Source organism: Balaenoptera ricei, chromosome 8 (assembly GCF_028023285.1).
Source record: "Balaenoptera ricei isolate mBalRic1 chromosome 8, mBalRic1.hap2, whole genome shotgun sequence".
NCBI classification, from domain to species: domain Eukaryota; kingdom Metazoa; phylum Chordata; class Mammalia; order Artiodactyla; family Balaenopteridae; genus Balaenoptera; species Balaenoptera ricei.
In genome coordinates, this window is record NC_082646.1 from 66486449 (window position 1) to 66505709 (window position 19261).

Consider the following 19261-nt stretch of genomic DNA (forward strand, 5'->3'; position numbering starts at 1 on the left):
TGCCTTGGAAACATGGAGTCTTAACCACTGGACCGCCAGGGAAGTTCCCTCAGGTTCTTTATCTACAGAACAGGAGGAAAACACTTGCTCTGAGTATCCTCACATACTAGCTGTGTGACTAAAATGATGTAAATTTTAAAAGTGTTTGAACGCCATTAAAAGTTCCATGAAGACAGAAGAAATATAAAAGAAAAGTAAATACACAGCAGCTAAGACACTTAATATGCTGCTCTTATCACCTCTTTATTGCCCTTTATTCTAAAATCTCAGAGCTTGCCCCTGGGGAGGCAGACACTGTGAAACTGGGCCCTCGTGCCACCACCTTGCCAGCAGGCAGCCAGCTCTGCTCCTCAGCAAAGGCGTGGATGCCAACGCTGCAGCACATGACTGGCCAAATCCAACATTTACAGGAGAGGGAGTAAGATAAACAGATAGAAGGAGAAAGAGAGAAAGGGGGCGGGGGAGAATGCAAAGGAAATTTAACAGAGGAGCATAAGCACGCACACACACGCACACATGCACACACGCACACACACACACACACACACACACACAAACGTATAAGACAAGTGAGCAGGACAGAAAGGGCATGAACTAAGGTAGAATGAGAAACAAACTTAAAGAGAGGGCAACGTGTGTGTGCGCATGCACGTGCACATGTACAGACAGAAAATGAGAGTTAAAGTGCAAAATACGTGCCCTTCCCTCCAGTACTGTTTCACAAGAATACAACCCAACCCTTGGGTTAGTGACCTGGGCCATCCTCCAGTAACATAGCAGGAAGCATTCATGCCAAGGGACACCCCATATATTGTCAAGGTCGCCTAGGGAGGGACTTTTTGGGAGGGAAGGCTGTCTTTAGTCCTTGATGACAAGACAGTTCTGAGCTCAGCATGCTCTGGCCACAGAGCTCCTGAAGTGTCAGTATCAGGAAGCAAACCAAATTGGGGCCAGTTGGAGAAGGCTCCTGGGAGTCCAGGAAACAGCCCCAGAGGCACCAAGATGGGCTGTGGGCTCCATGAAGTGAGCCTGTCCACAGATTAAAGTTACACAGGGCCCAGCTTCCAACATGCCTAGTCCCTACTGAGTAGGCGTCTAACCTGCTTCCAAATGGAACTGCCTGGGAGTTGGCCAACCACCCTCCCAGGGCTGCTCAGCTAAAGCGGGTCCTGGTGGCTCAGCGGGCAGCAGCATCCCCCCATCACTATGTGACCGCCCCAACTCTGGAGATGGCATGCTCACTGCACTCCCCCAAGGCCATATTCTGAGGCACCCAGAAGGAGAAAAGGGAGCAAGTCTGCCTGAGTCCTATCAGCAAGTCCAGAAGTTTGTTCCCCAGGCCAGAGCAAGGGCTCAGTTCAGTAACGGACATCCCACTCTGGGACAAAAGTCAAAAAGTCAAAAAGAGGGTAACACTCACAACTTGATCGTCTTGCTCCCAAATGGCTGGAAGCCCTCAGTAGGGTCCAGGACAGCCTCATCCTCCAAGTGGGGCTACATCTGGACCACTACCTACAGAGACTCAAAGTCAATCACAGCTTGTCAGGGTAAGTAGAACAGTAGCTAGGATCAGAGCAGAAACGGAGTCACCTTGTCACCTCCACAAAGCACATCTACCTGCTTGTCATCTAGCTGATTTCTAGGGAAGCACAAGTAGAATTGGTGAGCTCTTCTCTGGGAAGGAACCCCAAGTCCTCTAGCAAGTAACGGCAATGAACATAAAGAGAGCATTTATAAGACAGACGTCTTCTCTGAGACAGGTAAAAAAATGATGCCTATGGGAACGTCCCCAATGCCCTAGTCTGGCAAAAATGGAGCTGCTGTATAAAGCAGAACCAGGCACTATGCAAAGCCAAGAGGGAGAGAAAGGTAGTTGCAGGAAACCGTGCTAAAGACATTTGTGATGGTTTCAAAACATGGTCCCCGAATTCTTTGACATGCCTGCTGTCAACATGACCGCTTCTCTTGAACCTGGGCTCTGTGATTGCTTGACCAATAGAATATGGTAGAACTGAATCTGTGCTACTTTTCAGGCCCAGGCCTCAGGAAACCAACAGCTTCTACTTCCTGTCTCTCAGGCTGTGAGAGAGCCCAGGCCATGTGGGGAGGGCAGGTGTTCTGATGGACAGTCTCAGCTGGGGTCCCAGCAATAGCCAGCATCAACTCCCAGACATGTGAGGTAAGACGCCTCCAGGAAACACCAGCCCCTGGCCACCGAGTCACCCTAAGCCTTGAAGTCTTTCCAGCTGAGGTCCCAGATATCATGAGCAGGGAGCAGCCATCCCTGCAGTCTCTGTCTGAAATCCTAAACTACAGAGTCTGTGAGCATAATCAAATGGTTGTTTTACACTATAAAATTTGGGGTAGTTTTGTAGCAGGAGATACCTGACACAGATTTGGGTACCTAGAAGTGGAGTGCTATTGACACAGAATCCTAAAACATTGACCGTGGGACTGGGTGATGGCTGTTGGGGGTGCTTAAGGCAAAAATAAGGAAAACATTAGAAGCTAGAGGAAAGGGGACCCTCACAATGTTGAAAAGTTTGGCAACTCTGTCACCTGTGGTAACATGGAAAATAGGAAGTATATCTAATATATTAGATGAACTAGCCAAAGACATTTCCAGGCAGAGTGCCGAAGGTGCCCTCTGACTCCTTCTCGCTGTCTCTAGTGAAAGGAAAAGGAGATGAGCCAAACAGGGAACTGTTTTCAAACAAAATTTAAAGGAAACATAAATGAGAAAGGGCTTTCTGAGTTAGAAAATAAAACTTGTTTCAGTCTCTGTCTCTCTAGACAAGAAAAAATTCTCAAATTAATAAATGGCTTCCAGATTGTGGTGACGGTTCCATTCAGTGGGTGTGTGTATGTGTGTATATGAACTCATCAAACTGAAAACTTTATTCTTTTGGTTTTTTGTTTTGTTTTAACATCTTTATTGGAGTATAACTGCTTTACAATGGTGTGTTAGTTTCAAACTGAAAACTTTAAATTGCGTTTATGGTACTTTAATTATCCCTCAATAAATATTTTTAAAAAAATCTAGAGTTGGACTGAAAGATCCTTTGCCAAGACCTAAAAAAGACTTAAAGTGTTGCCTCACAGAATCTTACACACAGACAGACAAAAGGCCTTCTAAGGATCTTAAGGGTGAGCCCTGAAGAGCCTCTGTAAATAATAAGGCCTCTAAGACTCTTAACCACCATCGTCCCATAGCAATCTCACAGGGAAAAATCCACTTATCCACCTTCTGAAGTACCACAAGTGCCATTTGGAGGCTCTAAACCTAGGGTTCTAAGAGTGAATACAGAGAGGGGAGGGGAATCCTTCCTAGCTGAGTGGTCAAGAAAAGGACTGGGAGGAAAGTAACATCTGCATCCAGACTGGCAGAAATGTAAGGTTCGCATTAGAGAGCAGTGCAAGATTAAGGTAGAAAGAAAAACCAGGGCTTTTTATGAAAGCCTTAAAAAGCAGGCCAAGTTTGACTGTATCATAGATGACAGTAGTTTTTGAGCAGGGAAATCCCAGTCATGTTTACAGGGAGGTGAATATAGAGGTACAATAAAATAACAGAAGGAACAGGAGAGCTAGGCTTGCGTTCTTCCCCCCGTTAGCTTTGTATCCTTGGGGAGTACCTCCTCTTCTCTGTGTCTGTTAGCCAAACTGTCAAACAAGTGGGTGAGACCGAATGAGCTCTAAGGTTCCTCTTCAGCTCTGCCTTTCTCAGAGTCTATGGACTGAATGGAAAGGGAATCCAAAGTTAACAAGACCTATCATGGAAGATACTGTAAGGACTCAAATAGTACAAGTAGCCTGTGCTCTAAGAGGCTGATCTCCCAGCCATCTAGATAACTGGTCAACAAACAGTTAGTCTTCTAGGTACCAGGCACTGTTCCAGGCTCAGAGGAGACAGAAAGCAGTCAAAGTCCTTGACCCCAAGAAGTTTACACTTTTACAGGCACCCAAGTTTCCCACATATACATCCAGAGGTAAAGTTTCCAAAACACAATACAGACAGCCTATATTTTCAAGTCACAATGATCCAGATGCTGGAGTTTCACAGTGAAGAAGCTGTTGAGGAAATAAGCAGGCATGACAAGTCTTCTGAGAACAGCCCCTGCTGCCTGCCAAGTCTCACAGTACAAGTGAAATCTCCTGAGAGCAACAAGTGCAAAGTTTACCCCACCTAGATGGCCGAACTAGCTCTCAACGTAACACTTTCTTAGCAACCATTAGCATGACCATTTCTTTTTTTTTTTTTTTTTTGGCTGCATTGGGTTTTTCGTTGCTGCATGCGGGCTTTCTCTAGTTGCAGCGAGCAGGAGCTACTCTTGGTTGAGGTGCGCGGGCTTCTCATTGCGGTGGCTTCTCTTGTAGCGGAGCACGGGCTCTAGGTGCGCAGGCTTCAGTAGTTGTGGCATGCGGGCTTCAGTAGTTGTGGCACACGGGCTTAGGTGCTCTGCGGCATGTGGGATCTTCCCAGATCAGGGCTCGAACCTGTGTCCCCTGCGTTGGCAGGCAGATTCCTAACCACTGCGCCACCAGGGAAGCCCAGCATGACCATTTCTTAGCAAGCAAGTCACTAAACTGCTTCTAGTCCCACCCAGGTCATCAACACCAACATCATAAAGCCTGATCTCTGGAATTCAGAGGAGCTTTGAGAATCTCACCTCCCACCCCCAGAAATGGATGCAGCCAAATCTAACGAGCTGGAGTGGGAACAGCCTGTCGGGAGGTGAAGCAGCTAAGGGTGAAGCAACATGCCCCTTTGGCCTCACTAACAGAGAGAAAGGGAAGCCTGCTCCAGGAGACCAAAACATAGCAAAGAACAAAACTTTGGTGGTAAAACGAGAGGTTCAGATTTCCTCCTCCTGCATATCCTGCCAAATCAAGAATGGTCTATAAAGGAAAAGGAAAAGAATAAAGTAGCAAAACACTCCTAAGAAGCTAATAATGGAATGGAATCTAGGATCTTTACCCCAAACTAGCTTAGTGGTGGCACCAGGTGAAGTCTTATTCAAATTAAGGATATGGCCTTGCAAATACGTATCTTGGCATTTCCACAGGGTCCCATTTGCCCGTCCCCACCAGTTTTCCATGCCCCAAAGTACCCCTGCCCCCAAAGCTAGATACAAATGCCTCTCAGTATCATCGGGTTCCTCTGCCTCCGTCTGGATGATGCGGACAGAGGTCCCCAAAGCAGTCAGGGTTCAAAGGCCCAGCTTTCCAAGGCCCTAGCACCCCTGCACCAAAGTTCCGGTCACACCTGGGAGTCTTTTCTCACTGGAACTCCTGGGCTGGCAATGATTAAAGGTCCCCAGGTCACAGGCAAATGTCTACTGGAAGGTCAGACTAAGAAATCTGGGTGCCAAGGTCACCAATCCAAACTGTAAAAGCCTTGAAAAAAGAGAATGGGTCATCCCTCTTTTTTCCCCAGTGTCCACCAAAGAGCCCAGCACCTAGGAGGAGAGCCCTCAGAGTTCACTGACAACTTCCTAAGAACAGTCCCAGATTTGGCTGGGGGTGAAAGCAGCCAGAGAAACCACCAGATGATAATTTTGAAATAATAACAACTACAGTGCAGCAGTAGCCTCTGAGAGAAGGCTGTAGCTAGACACAGAGGCCTGTGACTCCATGCCAAAAGCCCAGGAAAGGAGGGAGGGAGGGAGGGAGGGAAGCGGAAAGGTGGCAGGAAGGAAGGGAAGTGAAGACTTAGAAGGGAAAAATGCCTTTTTTTAGGCACATCAGAGGCTCAGATATTTACAAATACCATCCGTCATGTTATGATGGCAAGCAGGCTGGGAAGCTAAAGGAAGAGCAATTTCTAAAAATGTTTAAAACATGTAGGTATATACTCCAAATAGAAACTAGGGTGCCTGTCAGCAGTTCTGATTCTGCTTTGTGACTTTATGTAAACACTGCATCTCCCATCCCGGTCCCCACAAAGTGGAAATTAGAAAAAAAAAAGAATACTTGAAGGAGTTGAGGGCTTCTGTGTACAGTAATTTCTAATTCAGGTTCTAAATATACTATTTCTTTTAATTTAAGAATAAAATGGTAAAATCACACACAATGCTTATTTCACCCATATAGTCTCATATAAAAAAGTTGGGAACCTTAATTCCCAGTCTCTATCTGCCAACTCAGAGTCAGACTGCAGAGTAAGAAATGCCACCAGACTTGGGGGGAACCCAGCAAAGTGGTTCCCGAGAAGTAGATAATGGGAGACAAAGACTCTGAGATCTAGACCTGTCTCTGCCTTGGCCACCGACATGCCCTGGGAGAGGTCAGTTTTTCTATCTGCTTTACCCAAGAGGTTGTTGGTCCCTGCCATCCTCAGCCTCACCCAGTTCAGGGAAGCAAGTATGCAAGCAACTCTAGTCCAGGTTAGACAGGGTGTGTGCGCAGGGGGTGTTCTTACTGGTCTTGCTGCCACAGAGTAGATATTCAATTTGTTTGTGTAAGCCCCAAGCTCTTATGTACCTAACAAGTCAGAATCTATCAATTTCTGTTCGGTTGGCACAGTCAATCCAGACCATTTCCACTGGGACCAAACCCTGCACGTATGGTGTACAGAATTCCTCTTGCCTCATTCACGCCAGTCACTCCCCAGGGGCCACATCCTATGCCCCATTCTACCAACCATACCTGGATATTAGCTCTGAACGAACCAAACATCTACCACTACCTCTGGCCAGACCTGAGTGTGTGCCACACTCCACTGGACTCAGCCTGGTAATGCACAGCCCAGACCTCCAGGAAGGAACTAGCCCGACCCCAGTCTAAGATGAGCATCCATGTCATCTATCCATTCTAGTGGCTGAGGTTCCAAAGGCCAAATTTGCCCAACTGAGATTCAGCAGAAGGGGCTATGAAAGGTACGTGGCTTTAATAAAAGAGGTTCTTCTAGGACAGCAGCATCCAGCCTTGGCCAAGACCCGAGAAGCCCCGGTGAGAGTTGTACAGCTATCTGCCAGCTCTGGAAGCTTCTACCCCATCACCAGGAGGAAGCTAACATTTACTGAGTGGCTTTTTGCCAGGCACTATGCTAAGCACTGACATATATTATCTCATTTAATCCTCACAGAAACTCTGTGAGATAAGTACTATTATTATTTTACAGATGAGTAACCAAAATGTTAGAGGGCGTAAGAAAATGCCCTGAGATCTCACTATTTGGTAAGTAGTTAAAGTTTGGCTCAGATTATGCACCTCTACGACTGTCCAAATCATGATGATAATCATTTACATTTGGCAGGAATCCTATCCAGGACACAGGTCATTAAGTGTCCTTTGATGCTACCCTCCAGAGAGCCCCATTCCCTCAGCAGTGCTCCCCAACTCACCTGCTCAGAGTCCCTCGAGGGGCCTTAGTGCCTCCAGCTCCGTGGGTGATACTGGAATTCTTGTTGGCAGTCATGGTCATTTCTGCTCTCTGCAAACACAGAGCCCTGCAAAGAAGACAAGACCCATAAGCCAAGTTTCCATGGGCAGCGAAAAGCACCTCAAACATTTCCAGATGACCTCCAAAACTGCCAACAGGGTTTCTGTGGTGGTTAGCAGGAACCACTTTCCCACATATATTTAATTTCATGTGTTACAGATTAAGAGCCTCAAGGGATCCCTGATCTGGGTTGGGGAAGAGTCTGTGAGCTAACAGATAACTTATCACTTCACAGAAAATGATTTTAAAAACTCCATTTCCATCCTGCTTCTTCTCATTTCTTAAGTTAGAGTTTCCCAAACTTCTGGCATGCCATACAGTCTTTATGAATTTTACCATATTTGCATACCTCCTGAACAATCATTTACTCAATGTTTTTCTTTAATCAACTTGAAACTGGCTTACTTTTCTTAAAATATTTAACCTTGTTCTAAACAATTAATCATTGATAAATATTTACTGAGTGAGTACCCATGTCCTAGGCACTGCCATCCAGCAAAGAATGAAACAAAGTCTCTGCTCTCATGGAGCTTACATCCTAGCGGAGGGAAACAGACGATAAGCAGGCACAAGTCATGTGTGTGATACATAAGTGTACATTTGTGTATAATATGTATAGTGATAAGTGGTAGGAAGAAAGCATGAAGCAAGGTAGAGGGAGAGTGAAGAAGATTTGTTTTTAAAATAGGATGTTCAGGGAAGAACATCCTGATAAAGTGACATCTGAGACAGAAACCACAGTTATGAGTTATCATATTTTTAACACCCATTAAAATAAAATTAATATACTTTAAGGTATTTAAGTATTTACAAAGTAAAAAATGTCTGTACATATACCATATACAGTTAGCTAATATAGTAACATTATTTTATGCTAAAATAATAAAAGGAAGAAAAATATTAAAACTTAAGGGTACATCCAGACTGGAAATTGTCTCCTATTTGCAGATGGTATGATCCTCCATGTAGAAAATCATAACAATTCCACTAAAACACTCTTAAACTAACGTATAAAGTCAAGCAAGTTTGCAGGATACAAAGTAATATTTAAAAAATCAGTTTTCTTTCTATACACTAGCAATGAACAATCTGAAAATGAAATTTTTTAAAATTCCATTAATAATAGCAACAAAAAGAATAAAATACTTAGGAATAAACTTAACAAAAGAAGTGCAAGACTTATGCACTGCAAGCTACAAAACATCACTGAAAGAAATTAAAGAAGACATAAATAAATAGAAAGGCATCCCATGTTCATGATCGGAAAACTCCAAGTTGTTAAGATGGCAATATTCCCCGAATTGATCTACAGACTGAACAGAATACTCATCAACTGCAGAAATTGACAAGCTGATCCTAAAATTTTGTGGTAGTGCAAGGGACCCAGAGCAGTCAAAACCATCTTGAAAAAGAAGAATAAAGTTGGAGGACTCGCACTCACCAATTTCAAAGCATACTACAAAGCCATGGTAATCAAGACAGTGTGCACAGACGTAAGAACAGAAATAGAAATCAACAGAATAGAATTGAGAGTTGAGAAATAAACCCATACATTTATGGTCAACTGATTTTCAACAAGGATGCTAAGACAATTCAAGAGGGAAAGAAGAGTCTTTTTAACAATATTCAGACAACTGGGCATTCATATACAAAAGAATAAAGTAGGACCCTTACCCTTATACTATACAAAAGAAAGTAAAAATGGATTATAGACCTAAATTTAAGAGTTAAAATGACAAAAGCGAAGCCTGGAATAATACAACATAGAGGTAAATCTTTGTAACACTGGATTAGGCAATAGTTTCTTAGATATGACACAAGTAACAAAAGAAAAAAGATATAAACTGTATTATACTAAATAAAAAACTTTTGTGCTGTAAAAAATACCACAAGAAAGTAAAAAGACTCCCATAGAATGGGAGAATTATTTGCAAATCATATATGTCTGCTAAGCAACTTGTATCTAGAATATATAAAGAACTCTTCCAACTCAATAATAAAAAGACACATAATCCAATTAAAAAGTAGACAAACAGAAACTAACACACCATTGTAAAGCAATTATACTCCAATAAAGATGTTAAAAAAAAAAAAAAGTAGACAAAGAATTTAAACAGACATTTCTCCAAAGATATAAAATTGGCTAAGAATCACATGAAACAATGTTCAACATCACTAGTCATTAGGGAAATACAAATCAAAACCACAGTGAGGTATTACTTCACATCACCAGGATGACTGTAATCAAAAAGATAAAAACAAGTGCTAGTGAGACTCTGGAGAAATGAAAACCTTCATTCACTGCTGGTGGAAATGTAAAATTGTGCAGCCACTTCGGAAAATAGTTTGGCAGTTCCTCATAAAGGGATACATAGAGTTACCATAAGACCCAGTATGATTCACCCCTGGGTATACAGCCAAGAGAAATGAAAACATGTCCACACAAATACTCATACCAATGTTCATAATAGCCAAAAAGTGGAAACAACCCAAATGCCCAAATGTCCATCAGTGGACGAATGCATTAACAAAGTGTGGTATATCCATAAAATGGAATATTATTCAGACATAAAAAGGACACATTCCACAACATGGATGAACTCTCATGCCATTTTTATGAAATGTACAGAATAGGCAAATCTGCAGAGACAGAAAATAAATTAATGGTTGCTTAGGGTTGAGTTGAGGGTAGGAGAATGGGGAGTGACTGCAATGAGTATGGGGTTTCTTCTGGGGGAGTGAAAAAAAAGTTCTGAAATTAGATAAACAGTGGTGATGGTTGCATAACTGTGAATATATTTAAAAGATGAATTGTACACATAACATAAGTGAGTTTTATGGTATGTGAATTATATCTCAATTTAGATGTTAAAAAAAACTTTAAAAAAATTTTAAGTGCCTTGGAGAATGGATGTGAGAGACAACAATAATTCACATTATTTCTAATGTGAATGTGCACTCTGTTCTGGGCCAACACAACCTTCACAACGCTGAACAGTTCAGGAACAATAGTTCTCGCACTCTGATCGGCATTCTCATCACATTGACCAAAATGAAGTATGTTTGGATGTGAAAGTTAAACATATTTATTTATGGCCACTAATGACCTTAATCCTGGAGGCCATCTTACTTATTATCTTGGTGCAAATAAGTGATTGGTTTCGATGATAAAAAATAAGCCAGACCCTAATTCTTGATATCATTTATAATTCTTTCCTAATTTCAACATGAAATGCACTCTCTCTAACTTCCTTACCTTTATGCGATCTCTCAAGGTTGTCGTTTTGGTGATGGTAGTGGTGAGTGAAGTGGGAGCTGGAAGGGAGAAAGCAGCCCGCAGGTACTAGCAATGGTGATAGCAATGAAACATCCCCCACGATGTTTTTAGAGAAAGAAAACAAACCCTGAGCCTCATTTTTATCCTTCATGAAAAGCCTTCCCGGGCTTCCCTGGTGGCGCAGTGGTTGAGAATTCGTCTGCCAATGCAGGGGACACGGGTTCGAGCCCTGGTCCAGGAAGATCCCACATGCCACGGAGCAACTAAGCCTGTGCACCACAACTACTGAGCCTGCGCTCTAGAGCCCGCGAGCCACAACTACTGAGCCAGCATGCTGCAACTACTGAAGCCCGCGCGCCTACAGCCTGTGCTCCACAACAACAACAAGAGAAGTCACCGCAGTGAGAAGCCCACGCATCACAATGAGGAGTAGCCCCAACTTGCCACACGCAGAGAAAAGACCCAATGCAGCCAAAAATAAAATAAATTTAAAAAAAACAAAAACAAAGAAAAGCCTTCCCTACATATTGAGGAAAAAATCTTTACAAACGTAAGTATATAGCATAATGTTAGTATGAGGAGAAGGAAGAAGGGGAGTCAATCCCGCCACCAGAGCAGCTGTGCACACCGGCTCTGGTGAGATATTCTTTACCTGCACCAGCCAAGGGCCAAGTTAAGTGCTTGGTGTATGGCTGTGTGTGTTAAACAGAAAGAAGGGAAAGGAGAGGCAGCCTCTGGAAGCTTTCCCAGGCCAGTTATCAGGGTCCTCAGGGAGCACAGTGCTACAAGGAATCAACTTGCTAAGCATCAGCTTTCAACTGTGCCCATGGTAACAATGGTCACAATAATCATCAGAACCCATCATAACAACACTGGACATGCTCTACCAGCTCCAGGGCAGGCCCTCAGGGAAAGGACAGAAGATTTGTGGAAAGACCAGAAACTGAAATATATTAAAAGAACATGATGAAAAATATATTCTTTCCTTCCCTGAATTTCTGATCTAAAATGCTCTGAAATGCAATCATATATTTGAATATGAGAACACAGAGCCAACTTAGTCAGAAGGAAAAATGTAGATAGCTGTGATATTTGCTTGGGCCAAGAAGAAAAATCCTGTGAAGATGCAACGAAGAGAGGAGTGGGTCAAAACTACCAGGGTCAAAACTACCAGGCCCACGGCATTGACCCTCGGTCACACTTCTGCAAGAAAACAGCTGCTATTCTCAGCCGCGGCCCAGGAGTTGAGGCATCTTGGGCAGGCACTGCTGAGAACCCCAGGAGAGCCTACTAAGTCAGAGATGCTTACTCATCGTGCTCCCTCCCACCTGCTCTCTCTAGCCAGGTCTACCAGGTTCAGGGAATAATCCAGCGGCCTGAGGAACTAAGGACCAGGCTAACCCATAACACCTGAAGCACAGACTTGAGCACTCTGCGTGGCAGGCTTCCTGGGGGACACTGCTTCTCCCAAGGCCCTAAGAGCCACCCGCAGGCTCCCATCTGTGCTTTCAGCCTGATTTCTTGGCTAGTCTGGCTGCAAAGAGAGAGACACTCCCAAGCAAAAGAAACACCCACTGGGAATAGAGCAGAGAAGCCAAGGGGATGAGAGGTGTTTTGCTAGCACCCAGGCCCATCAATGGCAAAAACTACGTGTTTGGAAAATGAAATTGTTCAATTAGCATCTACCACCGATCACGAATTGCTCAAAACCCCAGCTCTGACAAATTACAGACAACTATCTGAAGAGTTACAACCCAGAGAAACGAACATAATAAGGTACCACTAGAACTTCTCTACAAACCCTGCATCGAGACAGAGACCACAGTCCCAGGTTCTCGAGGTGCAGAGGGAAGAACACTCAACCTGGAGTCAGCCCAACCCTGCCTCTAGCAACTGCTGGCCAAGGGTCATTGTACACGTGAGTTTTGAGGACTCAACGTTCTCGCTATAAGAGCAATAATAATAACATGACCTACCTCACGTGATTGTTATTTTGGCACACTGAAGCTTAATAAATCATTTTTCTTCCAGATCATGCTTCTCTACGTATTTGGAAGGCACTCTCTCCATTCCCAAGCTGGATTCATTTTTCAGACTCCCCGGCACTGCCATCCAATCCATTTACTCTACGCTAGGCACTGTGCAAGGTACTAGGATATGAAAATGGACAGATACAGTCCCTGCCCTGGAAAAGCTAACTGTAAAGGGAGAAAAGTGAAGGAAAAAGTGGACTCCACGAAGGCCTTACAGAGAGGTGACATTTGAAAGTAAGCCTTCGCCTATTTGTTACCCATGGTAAGAGGACTTAAGAAGAAAAAAAAAAAAAGCAAAGGCACATTTATTATCAAAGGTGCTGCTAGATTCTTTATAAAATTATAATAGCTAAAGTTATAAGCATTTTAAAGGATTAAATCATTTAATCCTTGTGACAACCCTAAGAAGTGGGTACTATTATTATTTACATGTTACCAAGGAAACCAAGGTACAGAGCAGTTAAATCGCTTGTCCCAAGTCACACAGCTAGAAAGTGGCAAGGCAGGAATTTGAGCCCAGGTGGCCTGCACCAGCCCCTCCATGGCTCTGAGTCAGCACTCTGCATGGCCTCCAATCATCTTCCATTTCAGCTCTCACCATCCCATGACGTAGTGATAATACAGGCCCAATTTTCCAATCAGGAAATTGAGATTCAGAGAGATTAAATGATTGGCCCAAGATCACTCACCCAGTGAAGGAATAGGGCAGAACTGTGGACTCAGCTCTGACTCCACTGTCCACTTACTTTTCTTAACATTGATAGGGGTGCTTGTTAAAAATGCAGAGTCCCAGGTCCCACCTCCCCCTCTTGAAAGGAGCCTAGGAATTTGTATGTTCAGTAAGCACTTCAGGCTAGTCTTACACACCTGTAAGTGTGAAAACTTGAGTCCCACAACGTGCTGAGGACTTGTAAAGGTATGAAGGGTCACTACTGACCATCCTCCCAAGAGTCTGCCCAGCTGTGGGCAAATACAAGATGGACACTCGGTCCCCTTCCTCTTCCCACGCCCCCAGCTTCTTCCACCTGCACAGAACCACCGACCCTCAACAAAGGAGCAGGCACGTCACAGGATCCAGTGGAAGCATTATCAATGTCTGCTCTAAACAGTTCCCTCAGTCTTTGCTGTACTCTGAGTTCTTGTATCTCAAAACAGCTTTTCCCGCCACCCACCCCTGGTAGCTAACGACCGCTTTCCTCACTTTCCCCTCACTTCCAAACTCCTGGGAAAAAAGAGTTTACACCCGAAGACATTAACTGGTGGTTTGCAAGAGCAAAAATATGTTCCATTGGGTTTTCCCTTTATTTTTTTATTTTTATTTTTTTTTAAAATATTTTATTTATTTATTTATTTATTTATGGCTGTGTTGGGTCTTCGTTTCTGTGTGAGGGCTTTCTCCAGTTGCGGCAAGTGGGGGCCATTCTTCATCGCGGTGCGCGGGCCTCTGACTATCGCGGCCTCTCTTGTTGCGGAGCACAGGCTCCAGACGCGCAGGCTCAGTAGTTGTGGCTCACGGGCCTAGTTGCTCCGCGGCATGTGGGATCTTCCCAGACCAGGGCTCGAACCCGTGTCCCCTGCATTGGCAGGCAGATTCTCAACCACTGCGCCACCAGGGAAGCCCTTCCCTTTATTTTTTTAAAAAAGTTGAATTAGTTATCAAACGTTTTAAAAATTGGGTGAGTATAAATGAAATGCAAATAAAAATTCAGATTCTGGCTTCTCTTGAAAAATTAGAAAACCTGCCATCACCGTCTGCATTTCTATATGGCAGCAGTTGGCAGTCCAGTTAGATGTAGCAAGCGCTCCCCAATTTACCACTGTCCCTCCCCACCCAACGCCTACAGGTGGCCAGCTTTGCTCAGCTCTGTGACCTGACTCTCCCAGTCAGCAGGAGAGTGCTGCATCCCACGTCCCAGCAGGGAAGGGGTAGGGGGCACTGCACTGAGAGCAGCCGCACAAAGCCTCCTGGAGGGCTGGGCTTGAGCAGTGCAGGGAGGAGCCTACTCCGGCCGCTTGAAACCCTCCATCTATTCCCCTCACTGCCACTGGAGGAAAGACCCTCTGGAAGGCTCCCTGCTGTCACTCAGGCCAGCCTGCATCTTGCAGTTATCTCTCCAGCTCCCTTAGTGCTCCCTTTCCCTACAATCCAGTCTCATCACCCAATCCACAGATGCTCTGCCCAAGGTCTGAGAAGGGATCCCTCAGAGGTCAGTCTCTGAAGGGAGCTCCTTCTGAGGGGTGCCCAGCCTCTAAGAATGAACCTTCCTATCCCAGAGCAAAAAACTGTTTCCCCTCGTTAAGTGACATTTCTAAATGTCTGTGTGGTACTTTTCCGCAGGCCTAATTTTGGACATGACAGTATGCCTCGCCCCTGAGAAGGAGACATTTGAGCCCTGAGAGCGCTGAAGAATAGATGCAAGTGTTTGGAGGGAAGCCTCCCGTTCTGCTGGGGTTAAGGTCGCCACTGAGAGGAAACACAAACACTGCCCAGCACCCTGCTTGTCTAGTCTAGGTAAGAAGTCAGGACGCCCCCACAAAGGAAACCTCTAAAGCACATGAGAATTTCTGCCAACGTCGACATTCCACTAATCTCTTAAGCAATCTCTGGTGTGGAAGTAATAACTTAGGAAGCAGCCCAGAGGGAAGGAGAAGGTGAGAAAGGGAACGGAGCTCTGTGTGCCCCCAGAACCTGGCTTCAGCCCAGTCCGGCTCTGCACAGCTGTGGTCTGACTGCCCTGGAGTCAACCTGCTACTCACCCTGCCCAGGGAACACCTACCTGACCGCCCTCACCCCCTCACTGACTCCCTCCTACTGCCCTTGGTCATCTAGGCCCTGCGGCAGGCCGAGCAGAAAAGGATCAGACTGGCAGCTTCCCCAGAGGAGGGCCTACGTCTCTCATTTCTTCCTCCAGGAGTCTCGGCAACCAGCACTGGCACCGCAAGTTTCAGGGAGGGTCATCATTAGAGAGAGTTCCTTTTAAGTACCCAAACCAGAGTTCTCGAAAGCGGGAGCATTTGATTCCCCCTTTCTCTCCTGCAGGTGTCCTTGGACTGGGCCGAGGCGGGAGGCGCCTCATTTACCTTTCATAGCTCTGCCTGGACTGACAGCTCAGGCTCTGCTGTAGCGGCTCACCTGCACAGCCTTCCTAGGAAATTCAGCCATCCCACAGGTCCCCTGACATCCTGGCGCCCTCTGTCCCTATGCGGCTGAGAAAGCTGTAGGGCAGTGCTAGCTAGTTCTTCTCCACGTTTTGAACAATCCTCAGTACTTGGCAGAGAGTTCTGCACATAAAAGACAGGCAAATAAATGTTAACTGATTTGCTAACTGATGGCAAAAGAGGGCCCCCAAGGAGTCAAAGGCCAGGAAGAGAAAGGGCCCTAGAAATTCTAGCACTGGCCATATCTTTTAAGGTGCACTCCTTCGCTCCCCAAAGTCATGGCTGCAGTAAAACCAATGAAACGGAGGTTTCCAGCTGTAGCTGCCACCCAGTTGGACTGTCACCAGCAGGCCTTTTCCTCCCAGCCCTCAGCCAACCCTGTCTACCTCAGGAGTTTCAGTCTCCTCACAAGTGCCCCTATTATCTTCCAGGGCCCTCCTGCAGTAACAGTTCTCATCCAACACACCCATGAGGAAAGGCTGCTCCTGGGAAACCTGCCTTCACCTCGGTCATGCTGGCTTTCTCCTCCCCCACCCCTCTTTTCCCCCCTTCCTTTCCTGACTCATTTCTCACTGGTTATCTGCCCACAACCTTGTCTTTGGCTCTGTTGTGCCTAAAATCAAGGGGTTACAAGGGAAAGGGGAGAAAATGGGCTCAGAGGTTGGGTGGGTGGGTATCAAAAACTGTAGAAAGGGAGCCAGGAAGGTTTTTCTCAAGTCTGTCCCCTAATTCCCTCCAAAGTGCCAGACCCCTTTTCTCCGTCGGCACTTCTACATACCTGGTACCTTGGATCTTTTCCATTCCAGCCCCAAGCTCTGGGGCTCTAGGTCCAGAAAGCCCTTTGAGCAAAAATGTTGAGGGGATTATGAGCCTGGTCAAGTGGAGAGGAACCAAGATTTGTTTTGCTGGGAGATCAGAAGAATTGCTGGGTGTTTTTACAGGTCCCTAATGAGGCTGAAATCTGCCTCAACCAGTCACAAAAAAGATGATTTTTGTTGTTGTTGTTGTTAACAACCAGAAAAAAATTAAGCTCTCTTTCCATCTCCTGACTGTCCACTTATCACTCCCACATCCTCTTTCCCAACTCTCCTCCCCAAAGAGGCCTTTAAGTTTGGGTTTTCAACCTCAACCATTTTCAATCCCTTTTCCTGCCAGATGGTCCTTCTCCAGTTCAGTACAGATTCTGTGGAGGTTTGAAGTTGGGTTTAAATGTTTCCTGAAAGCCCAAAATGGGGTGAGGGCTTGGTTAGGCAATTCCAGGCCAAAGGAAATCTGGTTGCTTCCAAGACAGTTTTAAAAACCTAGACATGGCTCTTTCTGCCAGTCTGGAAACTCAGCCTCTCAGCAAGCGGCTTAACCCAGCTCTGCCAGGACGATGGGGCCCACTCTGTCCATAGAACGGAGGCCTGCCCCACAAAGAGCCCTGCCCGCTTTCACCCTTGGCAAGAAGAACCCGGTGGGTCCTGTAAACATGATGATGATTCCAAGGCCACAGACCTATCTCACACCAGTGCCTTCCCTCTGCCAGTCACAGCAGACTGATTGCCATTTCCAGCACATGCCAGGAATGTTCATGCCTCCAAGCTTTTATTCAACCAATTCCTTCCATCATGAAGTCCTCCACCACCATTCTTTCCAGTTCAAATGTTGACTTCTTTCTGAAGCCTTTCCTGACCCTAAATCTTGACCTCATTCTCACCCTTCCCATGCTCCCCAGCCTAGCTGAACTCAACCTGACTGATGGCAAGATGCCTGCCCTGATCCAGAAAAACACACCACCCACAAGCCAATTTTCTCAGAAGAGGACTAGGAAATAGTAAGGGCTAAAGGGACTGGGCAAGTCTCAATACCTCCGTTTCCCTATCTGTAGTATAGGAAGAATAGTCTACCTGTATAATGAGAACTTGAAGACCAATGAGAAGCCATGTGTAAAAAACAGAGGATACTCAGAACCAAGAGGGAACACACTTGAAGTCTCTGGCTTTCCCCCAACTCTCAGCCTCAGGACCTCTTCTCTTGTCCTCACTCTCTTAGCTCTTACTCTGTTTCCTATTTCACTGAGAAAATAGAAACAATCAGAACAGACCCTCAATAAGCTACCACCATCACATTTACCCACCACCAGCAACAGGGCAGATCTTGTCACTACTCTGCTCAAAACCCTAACATGGATCCCAATCACTAAAAGTAAGAGCCAAAATCTTCACAATGACCTACAAGGTCTTCATCATTTAGGTCTCTATGATATCTCTGACCTCATTTCAACTACTCTTTCCCTTTACGTTTTCCCCACCAGCCACACTATCTCCTTATTATTTCCTCAAATACACCAGGCACATTCCAACTCCGGGCCTCCACACCTGCTGTCCCCTGTCACTAGAACATACCCCCCCAAGAGAGCCTGCTCCCTCATCTCCCAGGTCTTTGGTCAGACATCATCTTCTTAGTGAGGCCTTCCCTGGATCACACTAAAATTTAGTGTTAAGAAATTACTATTAGGGACTTCCCTGGTGGCGCAGTGGTTAAGAATCTGCCTTCCAACGCAGGGGATGCAGGTTCGATCCCTGGTCAGGGAACTAAGATCCCACATGCCGCGGGGCAGCTAAGCCCATGCGCCACAACTACTGAGCTTGCGCTCCTCAACTAGAGAGACCATGTACCGCAAAACTACAGAGCCCACGCACTCTGGAACCCGCGTGCCACAACTAGAGGGAGAAAACCCGCATGCCACAACTAGAGAGAAGCCTGCACACCACAACAAAAGAGCCCGCATGCCTCAACGAAGACCCCGCGTGCCACAACTGAGACCCAACGCAGCCAAAAATAAATTAAATAAATAAATGAATAATAAATAAATCTTTAAAAAAAGAAAAAAGAAATTTGTTTTTAATGAAAAAACATTTGCCACCATCTCAGAGTGGCTCTACCTGGACAGAGTGAGCAGGCTGGGGCTCCACTGTCCAGGCCCATCTTCCAAGCCCACCAGCCTTCCCAGTTCAGAGTCTGACCTACCCTCAGCAAGCAGACCCACTCAGAAAATTGAAAAGTGGGCCACGTCCTATGAACACCCAAAAGATTCAGGGCAGGGGTGGCTTCAGCCCCAGAACAACTGAAGTCGCTCTCTGCAAAGATTACAATGATTTTCCTATTATAAAATGCAAAGATCCTTTCTCCGGGGCTTAATGAATTAGAGGACCTTCCTTTCCTCCTGTCTACTGTTTGGGACACTACTGATCAGCCCTCTCTGAAGCACTGTAATGTAGTTAACTCTCAATCTGGAGTACACTCTCTGGGGGTAGCATTTTACCATCTGCCTGGAGGATCCTTATGCTCATCAAAAGAGGGCACAGG

At 45.5% G+C, this 19261-nt stretch overlaps 1 protein-coding gene across 3 annotated transcripts in view; it reads right to left on the bottom strand.

Annotated features, from left to right (window-relative positions):
• Positions 1–19261, bottom strand: part of DENND2B (DENN domain containing 2B) — a 150467-nt gene that overhangs the window by 42336 nt on the left and 88870 nt on the right. For all 3 annotated transcript variants that reach the window (XM_059931073.1, XM_059931072.1, XM_059931071.1), the window contains one exon: positions 7344–7448. In XM_059931073.1, the coding sequence (XP_059787056.1) occupies positions 7344–7423 (80 nt within the window). In that variant the 5' untranslated portion in view covers positions 7424–7448. The remainder of the gene's footprint in view (positions 1–7343; positions 7449–19261) is intronic.